Source organism: Lynx canadensis, chromosome C1, assembly GCF_007474595.2.
Source record: "Lynx canadensis isolate LIC74 chromosome C1, mLynCan4.pri.v2, whole genome shotgun sequence".
In the NCBI taxonomy this organism is placed as follows: Eukaryota; Metazoa; Chordata; class Mammalia; order Carnivora; family Felidae; genus Lynx; species Lynx canadensis.
The window spans coordinates 18,671,140-18,688,200 of record NC_044310.1 but is presented as its reverse complement, the minus strand read 5'-3'; the positions used below and the strand labels follow the sequence as shown (position 1 = coordinate 18,688,200).

At 41.7% G+C, this 17,061-nt stretch overlaps 1 protein-coding gene across 1 annotated transcript in view; it reads right to left on the bottom strand.

The window, feature by feature from the left end:
* Window positions 1–17,061, bottom strand: part of MACO1 (macoilin 1) — a 63,999-nt gene extending 46,938 nt beyond the window's left edge. The window contains exons 1-2 of the mRNA XM_030328025.1: window positions 16,745–17,061; window positions 1,014–1,155 (exon numbers count right to left, since the gene is read on the bottom strand). Coding sequence (XP_030183885.1) covers window positions 1,014–1,155; window positions 16,745–16,824 — 222 coding nt within the window. The 5' untranslated portion in view covers window positions 16,825–17,061. The remainder of the gene's footprint in view (window positions 1–1,013; window positions 1,156–16,744) is intronic.

The following is a 17,061-nucleotide window of genomic DNA, read 5'->3' as shown; positions in this document are numbered from 1 at the left end:
ATCAGGCTCCACGGAGCTTGGGATTCTCTCTCTCTCTCTCTCTCTCTCTCTCTCTCTCTCCCTCCCTCCCTCCCTCCCTCCCTCCCTCTCAGCCTCTATCCAGCTCAAGGGTGTGTGCACGTGTGCTCACGCTCTCTAAAAATAAATAAACGTAAAAAAACAAAGCAAAACAAAACAAACCTAGTTTGGGGATTCCTGGATCCTTTCAGTGGGTCTCGCAAGTCAGTATCATTTTCATAACAATACCAAGATGTCATCTGCCTGTTACACGCTCATTCACTCAGGCCTAAGGTTTTTTTCTAGAAGCTACGTGATATGTAATATTGCAATCGAGTGAGTTCAGAAACAGATATGAAAATGCAGCTGTCTTCCATTAAGCCAGACATTAAAGAGATTTGCAAAAATGTAGTCAATCTTCGCATTTTTTTGTTTTGGAAAATATGGTTATTTTTCATTTAAAAAATGTAATTTGCGTTAACATGTGATGGGCTTGTTACTATTTTCAAGTGAATTACCAAATATCTAAATTTGCTTTCAAAGTTTTAATTTCTAATATAGTAAATATGGACAGATCTAACCCACATAAATAAAAGTTGCTTGGAATCTTCAGCAATTTAAGAATGTAATGGGGCCCTGAGACCCCCAGAAAGTTTGAGAACCACTGTTCTAACTCTAACCCAATCACTAACACAGTGATTGGGGCCCCAGAAATACTTCGGAGTAGGACTAGGTAATTATTGTTTCCTTCACTACTTTGTTTCCCTCCCCAGGTCTTCCCTTCTCTTCTTGTCTCTAGAATGGTAGAGGAGGCAGGGAATGTGACGATTTGATCTGTGGGTTTAGACAAAATTACCTTAAGAGGCCAGTTTCAGTCCATAGGTCCTATTAGCTCAGTACAGTCACCTAAGGACTGCTAATAAGATGTACTTTAGACAGTTTTATCATCAGTTACTGAAGATTTTCTTAGAAAATTACATCGCTTATACTTGAAATACACATATTAATAAACATACCAGCCCCTGGTATCTGAAGGAATCATAGACGCTCCTGATGAAAAGCCAAAATGGCCACAGGTATTCAAATCTGAACTCCAGGACAAAATCGGCCAGGAGGACAAGTGCCCACACTACCAGGAACTTCAGGTACAAAAATGTACTGCAAAGTAATAAAAGTAAAGAATTAATTCAAGGTCATCTGGGAAGCACAGAAAAAGAAAAAACACTTTTTTTTTAAGAGACAAAAAAAAATATCTTCACATACCATGAAAACAATGGAGAAAAAGGACAAAAAAGAGTTGTCGCTGGAACCCATTTAATTTTTAACAGCTCTGGCGTTCATTCTGATACCCACAACCCTCAAAGAAAGGTGATGACCAAAAATGCTTAATTCCATTTAAGATAAAAAAAATTTTTTTAATCTCACCACTATTTAAAAATGTGCTAAGTATTTGACTTCAAAATACTGCAACACTCTCAAAATTACAGCTTTCAGGCTATTCTTCATTAGAAGAAAATGTCACGGTTGAAAGGCTTCAAATTTGCTGTTTCCCCACCCCTCTACAGCTGCTTGAAGAGTCTTTGAAATTCTTGATGTACATCCCTACATGCTTGAAGGGTTCTGTCTTTTTCCCTCTTTTCTCCTCTTGCCTCTCTATGTATTGTTCACCTGCATTAACCAAACAAAACTCAAATGACTTCCCTAAACAGAAAGAAATGAACTTCAGGAGCAGATGCCAATCACTGCTAAGGATGTAAAATGTACTTTAAAGAGAGGTGCCTGGATGGCTCAGTCGGTTATGTGTCCGACTTGGGCTCAGGTCATGATCTCATGGTTCGTGGGTTCGAGCCCCATGTCAGGCTCTGCACCGATGGTGCTGAGCCTGCTTGGGATTCTCTTCTCTTCCCCCGCCCCTCCCCCACTTGCTTGGGCTCGCTCTCTCTCTCTCTCTCTCTCTCAAAATTAATAAATAAACTTAAAAAAATGTACATTAAAGAAAAAATCCTGAAGCATCTTAGCCTTGCTCTAGCTAAGATACAAATATGTGCTTCCATTTCCCTCTGGATATATGTTAAATAGAAACACACTTTGATAAACTGGGCAGAACACATATTTAACCACTCCAGTAGCTCAAAACAAGGAAATGGATTAAAATCTCAAAGTCCATTCTTCCAGTTCATGAGTTGTATAGTAGATAAGAGTAGCCTTCAGATTAATAAGCCCCTTATTATTTAATAAGCGCCTAATTCTATGTCCCTAACCTAGTCAATTCTGGAGCAGGTTAAGGCTAAGCATTAAAAAAAAAAAAAAAAAAAAAAATGGGGCGCCTGGGTGGCTTGGTCGGTTAAGCATCCGACTTCGGCTCAGGTCATGATCTCACGGTCCGTGAGTTTGAGCCCCGCATCGGGCTTTGTGCTGACAGCTCAGAGCCTGGAGCCTGTTTCAGATTCTGTGTCTCCCTCTCTCTCTGACCCTCCCCTGTTCATGCACTGTCTCTCTCTGTCTCAAAAATAAATAAAAACGTTAAAAAAATTAAAAAAAAAAAAGGTTTTGTAAGATAGATTGAAAATACCTAACACTCACTTTGACTTGGGCTAGAACTTGTGTGCTGCTTTGTGATACAAATATTCCAATATCGATACGATTACATTAGTTGTTTGAATATATACCACCACCACCAAAATCAAGACTTCAATAAATCATTTTGAAATATATTAAAATAAGCTGCAAAAAAACTTAGAAACTTGGGGGCGGGGGGGCAACAAAAACAGGATCCAGCACTGAGGATTGTTTCTGTGCCCTCTCAAGTCACAAGGGTAAAAAGATGTCAAGAACAGACATGTATGACCCTCAATGATACAGGAGCAAAATGATGCATAATTTGCAACTAGGGGCAATTTCTAATACTAACTCTTGATAGAACCGCTTAGGGCTCTGATAATAGGTTTCGATCAAGAGGTCTGCAATAGAATCAAGGAACTCAAGGCAAACCAGAAAACAGGCTTGGATTCTAAGTCCCACCTTTTAGTTTCATCTCTCTAGACTCAATATTAGCCGGGTGACGATGGGGGCCCCATTCTCACTCAACAAATCTATCACTGATCCAGTGGAGAGCAAGACATATTTTATTAGAAGAGACAACTGAGTCCCGAATAGGCATTCGGGAACACAAATCTAGTTTCAAACCAGCTTTCCAAGCTGCTTGGCTTTCAAACAGAACATTTTTTTCCTTGTGTCTAGAATTGTTTCTAGATTTCAAAGAAGTATGATAATAGCCTCTCGGCCATGTTTCTAAGGCATTTAAGAAATGGCATGCATGGAGATGTTTTTTTACTTCGCCTGTGAACACTTTTTCCCACGGGGCTGCCTCCAGACTGCAGCTGAAGGAGACGTGGCGAGTACGTCAACTTGCGGAGTTGACACCACTCCCAGGTGAAGGTGGAGTACCACTCTCTGCCCCAAACGCTCCCCAGGCGTGGCAGCCCCCCTGTCTGGCCAGCAACATCCTACTGCACTAGTTAAACAGCCATTATCCAAAGACTGACAGCCTGTTGAATACTTTTTCATGACCTAATCATCTAAACCTAAGGCAATACAGAAGTTATCATCTTTGTAACAGTGACTACTCGTTTTCAAGTCTGTGACTTCACAAGAGTTCCTTTTCATATATTTCGTCTTTTCAAAAAACTGCTTTCATACTTTTCGTGTTCCTTGGCACCCAGTTCTTAGTCACAGTTTAGAAGTGTAGATATCTAAGGAAACTTGATCTTTCACAAACATATGCTGTACCCTCAACTTTCGTCAGGCTCCCCTTTTAGGAGCACCTGCCTCTAAAAATCAAGAGGCGATCTAATTAACAAAGTAGATTTTACGGGTTTTACAAGAAGAGTTCTAGAGTTTAGTTGCACAATCGTGTGCATATACGTGTGGTTACTGACCTGGACATTAAAAATGGTTAAGATGCTAAATTTTACATTATGTATTTGGCCACACTTTTAAATATATGGAAATAAATAATTTACTCGTCTTAAAAAGAAGTTGATTTTACTTTAGGACTAGTACTGAATTGATTCATTTCCGTCTTCAGGGTTTTAGAAAGTTTAAGACAATTGCCTGATTCAGTATTCACTTAGTTCTTTCTATCAGTAAATTATGCTTATTATCCTTCTATAGGTACCTGTAAAAAAAAAAAAAAGCCAAAAGACGAGCAATCTAAAATGACTACTCTCCGTGTAGACACCCTAACTAATTCCTTTCCTTCCATGTTTTGAAGGTCATAAGATTTTGCCAAATCCACAGAGATGACATTCTAAAGGGACAGAAAATAAGGTTTTAAGCCATTATAGCATTCCACAATATTTCTTTTAAACCATGAAGAAAATATGATTAAATACAAAAGATTTTTATGCATACAGTTCATAACATGGTTCATAGCTTGATGTTACTTTCTCTGATCCAAATACATTTACGAATAACTATAAAATGTCTTGAACGAAAATATAAAGCATAACTGCAACAAAAAGATAGTTTTCATAATAATATAATGAAACAAAGGCAGACCAATGATGTCTTTTGATGGCCTTACGTGCTTCTGTTCTAGATGCCAGTGAAATAAAGAAGTGACGTGTGTAATTATTAGGCTTAATGGCGGTGACTCTTTCAAAGGGGTTGTTAGCTCTAAGTCCCCCCCACCACCCCACACACACACATTCTATTCCTGCCCTTGCCATTTACAACCTTTTTTACCTGAACCTATTCAGCAATACTCTCCACCTATGGATTAATCATTTATGATTAATGAGAAGTAGTATTGAACATTTTTCTTTTTTCCAAGTAAAGTGCACCTTCTCTCTGCTACCACTAGCTGCTTGTCACTTAGATCATTTTCTGGAGCCCACATAATTACCATAGTGTGGCCATCAATCCTCAGTACCTGACCTTTTCCCTCGGCAGACTAATGGCCATTTAGTTCACTTGGTCCTCACCACAGAAATGACTCTCTAGAACACTTCACTGGCTGTGCTAGCAGCCACCTATCTCAATTCCTAGCTTTCCCGTCCTCTCAGACAGCAACTGTGAACTGCTTTTAGCTTTCAGTACGTAGCATGATACTTCTTACACCAGACTGCTGTCTCGTCTGTTATCAAATACCTCTCCCTACTCGACATCACCTCTAGAATATTCCTCCAGTCTTGTCCAGCTGATATTCCTGCTGAAATCTTATTATGTATGATTTTAGTCCTGTTACTCCAAGTGTGGTCCAGGGACCAGCAGCATCAGCATTAAGGACGAGGTTTTCAGAAGTGCGGTGTTTCAGGGCCCTCCTCAGACCTATTTAATCGAAGCGTGCGTGCTCACCAGATCCCTAGACCGTGTGTGTGTACATTAAAACTTGAGAAGTACTGTCCCGTCATATAAACTTCTCGCTGTTATGGTACCAGCACCGAACTCCACAATGTCTCAGAAAGAAAACAACCATCTCCTCGGATTATCAGTTCTTCTCTCCAAACCGTCAGCTCTCCTTCCCTCAACTAGGAACACTGTTTAAGGTTAATTCGTCCATTTTCTTACCTTTCTTTCTGAGTTACAGACAAGATCCCTACCAAAGTACAACGTAACCACATGACGCACTTCTAATTACTTCTTGCCCTTCAGCGCACAGCATGAGCGTCACTTCCTTAAAAAAGGTCTCCGTGATCCCAAAGTGAAGACTGGTACCCCGTGATATGCTCACACAGCATCCTAGACCCTAAGAACGTTTACTCGCAATTATAAATAAATAGTATTTTATTTCATTCACTGTTTAAAAGTAAAGTCCACCAGAACAAAAGAGCTGCCTATTTTGTTCCCTGTTTTAGCCTCAGTGCCCAGCAGAGCGCCCACACACTGCAGAAGCTTAACAAATATTTGTCGAATGAATGACCTACAATGCACAAGAGTGTTCAGAATCGACAGTAAGGCCTTTACCAAAGCACACACTTAAAATGAAGGTAGATGGAGAGATCGTGCACAGATGACTGGGAAGGGTATTTAAACAAAGCAACATCAACCAACAAAACAAACAGCTTCTGCTCCAAAGATTACCATGCACATGCTCCCAATCTGTTTTCTCCTTCACTAGGAACAAACGAATCTAATCACTAATCAGTCTTGCTCTGGGTGCCGGACCATCATTCCATTTGGCCTACCTGCCACTGGCTCTGCCTACAGCGGGAGTTCTCAAAGTGTCTTCTGTTAAGCCTAACATTACAGAAATCTGCAAAAATGTAGAGCCACACCACCCTTCTCATGGGTTTATTACTATTTTTATATGAACTAGTAATTCTTAAAATGTTTCTGTCGTGGGGAGCCTGGGTGGCTTAGTCAGTTAAGCTTCCGACTCTTGGTTTCGGCTCGGGTCATGATCTCACGGTTTCAGGAGTTCAAGCCCCGCATCAGGCTCTGTGCTGGCAGCACGGAGCCTGCTTGGGATTCTCCCTCTCCTCTCTCTCTGCCCCTCCCCAACTTGCGCCGTCCCTCTCGCAAAATAAATAAATAAACTTAAAAAAAGTTTCTGTCTTAATTTCTAATATAGCAAATACTGACAGCTATAACCCACACAAACCAAGAGCGGAAAGAGGTCCCGAGACAAAAACAACTGAGAAATGGTGGACTATAGAAAGTTGTGCGCAAGCATCAAGATCAAATGGTCTAGACCCACTGCTATGTTCTGCACCTGCATCCCGGTGTGCAATCCAGAGAGGAGGGACAGTCTGAGAAGACCTAAGCTGCTCCTTACTTGTCTTTTCTATTCCAGTCCTCCTGCAGACCGCAAAGAGAACTTTTCGAGAGTCAATTACACACACACGCACGCACGCACACACACACTCATACGTATATATACATACACAGGCACCGCAGTGACAAAGCTACTGTAAAATACAACCAGTTTAAAAAGAAAAAAGAAAAACTAGGATAGAAATCACTTAAAAAGCTTTTAAGAATTTTTTAAGAATTGTGTGGTATAGTATTTTACGAAGGACAGATATCAAGGACAGGTACTGGAACCTAAAGCTGCTGGAGAATTTAGAGTTTTAGAAATTCTGTTTCAAAAACACTTTCATCTAAAACACACACACACACACACACACACACACACACACACCTCTGACAGTGTGGACTCTATGAGGTTTGGGATGGGGAGGGGGCAGAGGCACATGAGGAGAAAGAGAACAAGCCACAGTATCTTGTGTCGAAGACACTTCGTATCTTCAACGGTAGTAATCACGCACCCAATCACACCTTACACTTACACCACACGTGTAATTTTTCCAAATGCTTTCATGTTAATTATCTCATTTTAGCCTTACAACTGTGAAATAGGCAGGGTAGTTATTACCATTTCATAAGAAAGAAACCTGAGGAACCAGGAACCTAGAGGCTGTAGGGCACTGTTGAAAGAGCACAGGAATAGGGGTTTGGAGACCACAGAGAACAGAGTGAGTTCTATGTGGAATGCTGTACTGCTGCTAAAAAAAATAAATAAATACACTTCTTTTTTTTTTTTTTTTTAGTTTTTAATGTTTATTTTTGACGGGGGGGGGGTGCAGAGCATGAGTGGGGGAGGGGCAGAGAGAGAGGGAGACGCAGAATCTGAAGGAGGCTCCAGGCTCTGAGCTGTCAGCACAGAGCCCGACGCAGGGCTCGAACTCATGGGCAGTGAGATTGTGACCTGAGCCGAGGTCGGACGCTCAACCTACTGAGCCACCCAGGCGCCCCTAAATACATTTCTATGGTAAGAAATGGAGAAGAGATTAAGTGAGGAGAAAAGCCAAGAAACTTTTATGTAAAATGGAATCCTACTTTTGTTAAGGAAGAAATATACCCATTTGCTTATATAGAAAGAAGAACAATAATTAAAAACTATGTAATGGTGATTATCCCAGAGCAGGAGCACTAAGGTCTGTTGCATTGTGCTATTACATTGTCATATTAAGTTTTACTTTTATTTATTTTATTTTTCAGTAGATTTCATGCCCAGTGCAGAGCCCAACACGGGCTTGAACTCACAGCCCTGAGATCAAGACCTGAGCTGAGATCAAGAGTCGGATGCTTAACCAGCTGAGCCACCCAGGTACCCCCTCACTACTTATATTTTTTTTTTAACTCTTCATTTTGAAATGACTTTAGACTTACAGAAAAGGTGCATGAATTGTATAAAGAATTCCCTCCTATCTTTTGCCTAGATTCCATAAGTGATAAAATAAGTTATCAAGTTTCTGTTATCATGCTCCCCCTGTTACCATGCATACATATTGGTTATTTTTTTTAATCAGTCAGGAAATTAACATTGATATGTTACTATTACCTGATCTAGAAACCTTATTCAAATTTCAGTAATTATCTCACTAATGTCCTTTGAAGCAACAGATGAATAAATAGAGATCGAGCCATGGACATATCCTGGTCCAGAATCACATTTTGCATTGTTGTCATATCTATACTGATTTTTTTTTTAATTTAACAAAGATTCTCATTTAAAAAAGGCTCCTGGTAACTGTTGCTTCACCTGGAGAATGAGGACAATGACACTTGCCCTACACGTAGTAGAGAGTTGAGAGCTCCGTATGAATTATTACACATGCATGACACTCAGAAGTGATGAAGAAGCACCATACTGTGCAACAAAAAAGAGAACAGACTTTGGGGTTAGACAGATATGGGCCTCTATCAAAGGAACTAAACTTGGGGCAAAACTTGGTTTCCTCACATATGAAACTAAAGCTAATACCCTTACTGGAACAAAATAAAAGAATGAAGAGAAAAAAAAAATAGTAACAGCAAATAACTTTCCGAGCAACTCTCTGTGTCAGGCATTATGCTAAGTTCTTTATGTCACTTATCTCAATTGTCCTTATATCAGTCCTGTAAAGTAGGTGGTCTTATTTACTATTCTCATTTTATAGATGAGAAAACAGAGAGAGAAAGCAAGTAAATGACTTGTTCAAGATCACACAACTAGGGTCGGGGACATTCCTTGAACTCAAGTTCATATGACTTAAAGCCCATACGATTATCCCTCATACTGGACTTTCTCATCTCACATTAGATATTCAGTAAATATCATTTTCCTTCTTTATATCCTTTCCTATGTGTATATTCAAATTATATAATTCTTTAATTTTTCCAACAGGACCAAGTTTTTAAAAAATGAGCAGATGTACTTTAGGAAAGAATACATCCTCAGTATCTCATTCGTAAACTATGAATTTATAAACTTAATTTGTAAACACACTATGAAGCTCTGCAGAAAAAAAAAAAATGAAGTCAAATGTTCTTTACAGAAATAACTATGGCACAAAAGATGGGACAACTCAAGACTGCTTTCCAGCAAAATTCACACTCTTAGAACGGTCATTGTAATAAGGAAACATGTAATTCAAAAATAAAAAGACAACTCATTTTTTAAAAAAAAAATCATAAATACAATGAACCATGACGTATACAGCTTGTCAAGCCTAGAGCAAGACAAGAAAATAATGCTTATTACCCCTGAGAAAGAAGACTCCAACCTTAGTATTTCTCTCATCTGAGACAGGAGTTTTTGTTTGACCATGAACGTGGCACTCACCTCTCTAGAACTCAAGTGTCCTCACTACAAGATAGGCAAAATACTGGGGCGCCTGGGTGGCGCAGTCGGTTAAGCGTCCGACTTCAGCCAGGTCACGATCTCGCGGTCCGTGAGTTCGAGCCCCGCGTCGGGCTCTGGGCTGACGGCTCAGAGCCTGGAGCCTGTTTCCGATTCTGTGTCTCCCTCTCTCTCTGCCCCTCCCCCGTTCATGCTCTGTCTCTCTCTGTCCCAAAAATAAATAAAAAACGTTGAAAAAAAATTTTTTTAAAAAAAGATAGGCAAAATACTGAATTTAGTACTGAGTAGCTTATTTGGCTTTTAGAAGTGTTTTGAAGATGAAAAAAGTAATAATATAATTTGAAAACAGAGCTAAACTATTTCCAGCCACCTCCGCCATTCTAGGTAAGGAAACAGATCTCAAGCAGCGCAAATCAATCAGGGATGTCTACAGGTACACCTAAAGTGGACTCGCTGCACTGTTTCAATCCACTAAATGCAAAGCCTCTAAAAAAGAAAAGGCAACAGAAGACATGGACGAGGGATAAATTATTTCTGACGTCACAATCCCATGACTCAGCGTGAGTCCATCACCCTTAAAAGAAGCAGGCAGAAACAAAGGAATGAAGGTCAGAGTTATGAAGGGGCTTCAAAGTCTCGGGATGATAAGCATTTTGGAAGGCTGATGAGCAGAGGCCAAGTTGACATCAGTTAAATGTCAGAGTAAAGATATAAAGCCTCAAAGAATACATTCAAACAGTTGATTGCGTTTTTTTGTTTTTTTTTTTAAAGTCTCCATTACCGGGATCCATGTGCCTAAAGGTGAGAGACCTTGAGGAAACAGTCGCTCCTTGGGTACTTGAAGAAATTCATGATGGAAAAAGAATGTGTAGCAAAGGAGATGTGTTTCTACTGTTGGTATGTGCCACTATGCTTAAGTAGCTTGTTGATTGAGCACACAACTTTTTTCTTCTGGACCTATTTCTTGAAAATGGTCCAAGAGGGGCGCCTGGGTGGCGCAGTCGGTTAAGCGTCCGACTTCAGCCAGGTCACGATCTCGCGGTCCGGGTCCGTGAGTTCGAGCCCCGCGTCGGGCTCTGGGCTGATGGCTCAGAGCCTGGAGCCTGTTTCCGATTCTGTGTCTCCCTCTCTCTCTGCCCCTCGCCCGTTCATGCTCTGTCTCTCTCTGTCCCAAAAATAAATAAACGTTGAAAAAAAAAAAAATTAAAAAAAAAAAAGAAAATGGTCCAAGTAAGATAATTACACCCAAATCTATAAGCCTAGAAAATAAATAATATAATAATAATAATATAAATAAAATAAAATAATATAATAATAATATAAATAAAATAAAATAAATAAAAGTAATATATTGAAGAGCATACTAAATTTCATCAAGAAAAGTAACCCAGGGGCACCTGGCTGGCTTAGTTGGTAGAGCCTGCAATTCTTGATCTCAGGGTTGTGAGTTTGAGCCCCACATTGGATGTAGAGACAGAAATAAATAAAGGAAGAGAGGAGAGGAGAGGAGGAGAGGAGGAGAAGAGAAGAGAGGAGAAGAGAGGAGAAGAGGAAAGGAAGAAAGGAAGAAAGAAAAGTAAGTCAATTATAGTATTTCACTTTGAGGTCTTAACCATGTTTATAAAATTTCTATCTGACTCTCCAGGCTCCATGAGGTATGTTATATCTTGTTCTATCTCCTGAAGTATCACCTGGATCACAGCCTAGAAAATGACAAAACAAACAAAACACACACACACACACACACACACACACACAACCCCAAAGGGTTAATATCAATGGGCAGATCTGGGAGAAATGGCCAAAGAAAAAGCCTCTGGAAATATAAGTGCTTATAGAACAAGGATTGGCTCCATGATATTTGGCAAACAACTAACAAGAAAGTGAAAATAATAGGTTATTAAGTCTCCCATTAAAATCAATCTCCAAATCTAGTGAGGTTCAAGAAAGACCATGAGAAATCAAAGAAAAAGGAAAATATCACTAATAAAACAGGAAGCTTTAAAGCAAATAATCTGAGGGGCGCCTGGGTGGCTCAGTCGGTTGAGCATCCAACTTCGGCTGAGGTCATGATCTCGCGTTCATGAGTTCGAGCCCAGCGTTGGGCTCTGTGCTGACAGCTCGGAGCCTGAAGCCTGCTTCAGATTCTGTGTCTCCATCTCTCTGTGCCCCTCCCCTGCTTGTGCTCTCTGTCTCTCAAAAATTAAAATAAAAAAAGTTAAAAAAAATTTTAAAGCGAATAATCTGAAATAGATCACATTCCCTCCTTCCCCTGCCTCAACTTGTAGCAGGAATTTAAAGGGATTTTCAAAGCATCTAATGAAACTAAACTGCCAAGAGCACTCAGGCAAGAAAAATCATAAATGAAACTTGGAGGAAAGTACCTTTTTTTTTTTTAAAGGTAGTACACTACTAGCAAAAACGAAGTACAAAACTCCAGTATGGCAGATTTGTTTAAACGTATTTCATGAAAACTGCAAAAATAAGGATTAGGTAAACACGTCACTGGAAAGGTTAGAACATTTCCATTTCTACATTGTCCTCACCCCCTCCCCCAACACCGCTCTAAAATCGTACCGAATTTATCACTTTCACGTCAGGTCCTGCGTTGCTGCCGTTAAAGCCTACCAAGATTACCAAAATGCTTTTAGGCTGTGAGGTTGCAACATTGGTATCTGGGGTTTCGGTTGCAGAACACATGTACAATCAAGGCAGCCAAGGGTCATACCAGCCTCTAGTGGCTTTAATAAGCATAGCCCAGAGGAGGCTAAAACTAGACTTAGGAAACATCATTAATTAAAGAGGCCGGAAAAGCAGGAAAGTGAAATCTCTGGAGATCAGATTATTCAGACTGGGATCCAAAAAAGGAAATTAGGAAACTGAGAAGGATGCAAATGTTGATCATTTGAAAAAGTCAAAGGTCAGGCAACTCTGGTCTGAAATAAAGATGGGACAAGGTATTGTATCTGCCAGGGAAGTCCTGAGTCCTCGGTTCTGGTTTTAAGGCACTAAGATATCCAAATCTAAGAGCCGGCTACGGTCCTGCACTGCCCACGCTTCAGGCAGCGTGCTACGCAGAGCCCAGCACACGATGACAGGAAGTATTCATAAATTCACAAGTGATGGGGCACTTCCTTCAACCACCAGTAACGAAGATCTAAAATAGCTTCCCGAAGCTTAACACAGGTGCCTTACTTAAAATTCTTATTACACTTGCTTGGGTCAGTAACAATTTTGACTGCAGAGACTTTAAACCTCAGCGTTTCTGCCTCTGGCTTCTACATAGCACACCTTGTCTCACCCTCCTATTATAAAGTCAGTAATTCTCAGGGGGAAGGAAGTGGGGAGTGTGGCGGAGTGACAGGTGGGTAAACCACACAGAATCCCCTTAAGGCTTTTCAAAACTACATAGCACTCCAACCCCACCCGGCCTGGAGAAATCACTGCATGCAATTAGATGTTACCGTGGGGAGCGTCTGGTGCATGTGTGAAGGCAGACGCGGGCAGAGGATCACGGCTGTAAAACCCGAGGACCTCTGAAATGTCGCAGTTAAGTGGACCCATTTATTTTACTTTCTCTTATGAATGACCTTTCTTTACAATTTCCAAAGCACTTTCACATTTATCTCATCTGAGTTAGAAAATGCTCCCTCACTTAGTGGCGACCGTCTACTTCATCATAAAATAGCACCGGGCAAAATTAAGCTGTTAGTGCATCCGGTGAACAACTAAAATAGCAAGTTAAAATGTAATGCAACAAAAATATTTTCACATAAAGTTCTTTGGAACCCCCACACCACCGGGCAAATTTAAGAGGGCATTGTGATGGTCTGCTGTAAACTCCCTGAAGACAAGAAACTATGCCTTATCCTACATCCTTCACAATTCCCTGAACAACGCAGGTCCTTAACCAAGTAGGATAAATTCGTTTATATTCATTTATTTATTAATGCACACGCTCAACATTTATCGAGCACTAAATTCCTACTCTGGCTCTGTGCTGGCTTGGATTGTTTATAAGTGACATTGGATTTTAGTCCTTAGTAATATAAAAGAAATCCATCACCATTTCTGTTTCTTTTCTCCTATTCTTGATTGTTAATATGACCAGAATAACATATTTCTATACATTTCAATTTTCAAACAAAGGGCACATATATAAATGGAGATCATGTTGACAGGTCTACAATCCATTTTCCTTCTACCTTGCCCCTGAAACAATTCTACCACAGCCATTATACAGACAATAATCCTATCACTTGACAATCACCTCAGTCACAGTTGCTGGATTGGAGCCCATGATTAAAAGCGTCTCAGCAACACGATTTTTTTCAGCAAGACCAAGAAGCAACTCACCCTCTGTTTTGACTACTCAACTTCTGTTTATAGCTGTACCAAATCTTCTAGTCTCTCTTGCCTCCTTACAGGATAAACCAAACATGTTAAACTGTGATAACAACAACATGGTAAATAATATTTGTATTGCGTGCTAGAATTTACAGAGTGTCACAAACTGAACGTGATCTCCTTTGGTCCTCAAGACTCATTTGACAGATGAGCGAACTGGGACTCAAAGTGGGAGAGCTGGGATTGGGAGTCCAAACCCAGGTCTCCTGATGCCCGCAGTCCAGGGCTCTCTTCATCACAGCTGCCTCCTTGCCGTCCCAGGTTCAAAACACTGTGCAGACTGAGAACGTAAAAATAATGTTCATGAAAGGTTATGCTGTGAAACAGTAGATAGTGGTTATCAAAACTGTCCACAGAGACTCAGAAGAAAACCAAACTTCTCTGTTTAATGAGACCAAAATTGGCCACATGTTGAGAAACAAAATGGGTAAATAGATGGTAGGAAACACAGTTCAGTATAGTTAAATTGTATGATCACAGAAATGTGATACTCACAAATCCTCAAACACCATAATTCATAACGAGCCCACTCATTCTGTTTGCTTTAGAAATAAAGGAGAACTTCCTAAACTTTTTTTAAAAAACAGAATTGGAAAAAACCAAAACTATGATCTTGTGCTTCGGGCCAATACACCATATTATAAACTGAGAAACAGGTAAGTGAATGAAAACATTCATTTGATATATGATGCTCCAAAAGGAAAGACCAGTAAATATATATGTAGGTCTTTTATTAACATTTAACTTAAAAAAAAATGCCAAACAGAGAAGGGTAAACAGATTTGAGAGCTACCGGGGTTTTAAAATTTTATAGCGAAACTCTCAATAACTTGCATAGGGTATTTACTATCAACCTTTAGCGTAAGAACATTCGAATTCCAAGAGATCATCACTAAAATAAATAGATCTTCATTAAGAATGAATTCACTTCACACTGTTCATGTTGATTGAGTGGTTACTACCAGGTAGGTACTAAATTGGGCATCATTTGTCCAAATATAAAGAGACGGGGAAATACAACAGAAGACATGTAAACAATATGGGATCCCCAATCTTCTTTCTATAAATAAAGGTACCTCGTCATATGTTACTGTGAATAGCAGCCATTCAAAGCCACACTTGTCTTTGGTCTACAATTCTGTTTAATACGCTTTTTCTATTCTTGTGTCACTATTAAGTTGTTCAAATCTTTTTTCAATGGGCAGAAAAAAAATCCTTTATTCAAGAAGCATAGCGTGTGTAACTTGAAGAGACATTTCCCCCACCCATTAACTTGGTAGGAAAATGGTTTTTACTTTTTCAGTTTAAATGGTCAGGTTTGATTGATTCAGCATGAATTTTGGCTGGTTTTACTGACTGCTGTACTCTCGTAGCTAGAACAGGGCCTGCCATATAATATATATATATATATTTTTTTACTGAATGAATTATTCCTATGATCTACGGCTCATTACATAAGGATATATCTATATGTAAGGATAGATACACAGAAGAACTTTATACTTTGACTTCTTAATGATTTTAAACTTGAAATAAAGAAAACCCCTCCTGTTTACATCACTCAGCTGCTTGTGAAAAGCAATCTTCCACGTATGTAAACAACAGCATGTGCAAGATGTACAGTTATGCTAACACTTGGTCATTAGCTTGGTGACAACCTGGGTGTCATCAGCTACCTCTCTCTAAGTCCCACAGCTAGGAGAGCTAAATTGTAAAATGCCACAAAGACTCAATTAAACCAATATGCACATGCTGAGCATTCTCTTTTGTAAACTAATTATTTCTCCACTAAAATCATTGCTTTATCAAGGCCAGTACCGTTTAGAATGAACATTCTAAGAAGAACCAGAAAATAAGTCATATACAAGTTCTGCCTAGGAAGCTGTGATTGTCACTAAGTTGCCCCATGAACCTGTTGTCGTCCTTCCCCCCTTCTCAGAACAGTGAATTCAATTTCTATTTAAAGAAACATTGCTTTTTTTCGCTAGAAAAATAAAACTGAGTTTGGAGAAAATCTCCTGTGAAAGGTTCAAAGAAAACTATCTGCCTGGAATGATCAAAATAATGTTTGCTGGGAAAAATGACCATCAGCTCCTTCGGAGTCTGGAGCGGGGCCACAGGGCATGATTAGGGGGTATCGGCTTCAGCCCTCGGTGCCAAGTCTGAGATCCCGTAAGAGAAGTAGAGGGCGAAAGAAGGGGCAACGTGGCCACCTGCCCAGTCTGCCGGGGACCGTGGGGCCACCGTCTGCTCCCAACTTTGTCAGCCTTTCCCCCTAGTGCATATGGTCCACGCGTCTCCCGGCTCAGGCCGGCGACTCCCAGGCCAGAGCGGAACTGGGGGACCAGCGGAGGCCCGGCGGCCCCGGGAGCGGCGCCCGGCGCCCCGCGCCGCGGGCTGGGGGCGCAGGAGGGGAGGGGGCTCGCCACCCCTCCCCCCTGCGGGGCCGGGGCGCTCCCAACGGCGGCGCAGCGGCTTCCTCGACCGGCGCCCGCCGCGCCCTCCCCGCCCGGCCGGCGGCCCTCGCCACGCCCCGCGCCCCCAGGGCGCACCCCTGCGGGCCGGCCGGAGCCCCCCGGGCCGCGCTCCTCCGAAGAGCCCCCGGCGCGGGCGTGCGGCCTAGTCGGGGTTACATAACGGGGCCGGGCCCCTCCGGAGCCGGCTGGGGGCCGCGGGGCCCGCGCGGGCGGAGGCGGGGGCGCCGCCGCTCACCTGCCGTAGATGCCCTCGGTGATCCGATTCCGCTTTAGGGGGCGGCGGAGCTTACTGCAGTCGGCGTTCCGCCGCTTCATCCTCCCGCTGGGGGGCCGGGTGCCCGCGCCGCCTCCGCCGCCGTCTCTCACCTCAGCCGCCGCCGCCGCCGCCGCCGCCGGCCCGCCCCGCGTCGGGCCTGGACTCTACCCCTGGGGCCGGTCACACAGACATGGAGCCAGCACCCGGGGGGAGGGGGTGGGACGGGGAGGGGGGGGGGGGCTCAGAGCCTCCTCCGCCTTCGGAAACAAAGAAATGACAATTCCGGGGCCCGCCCG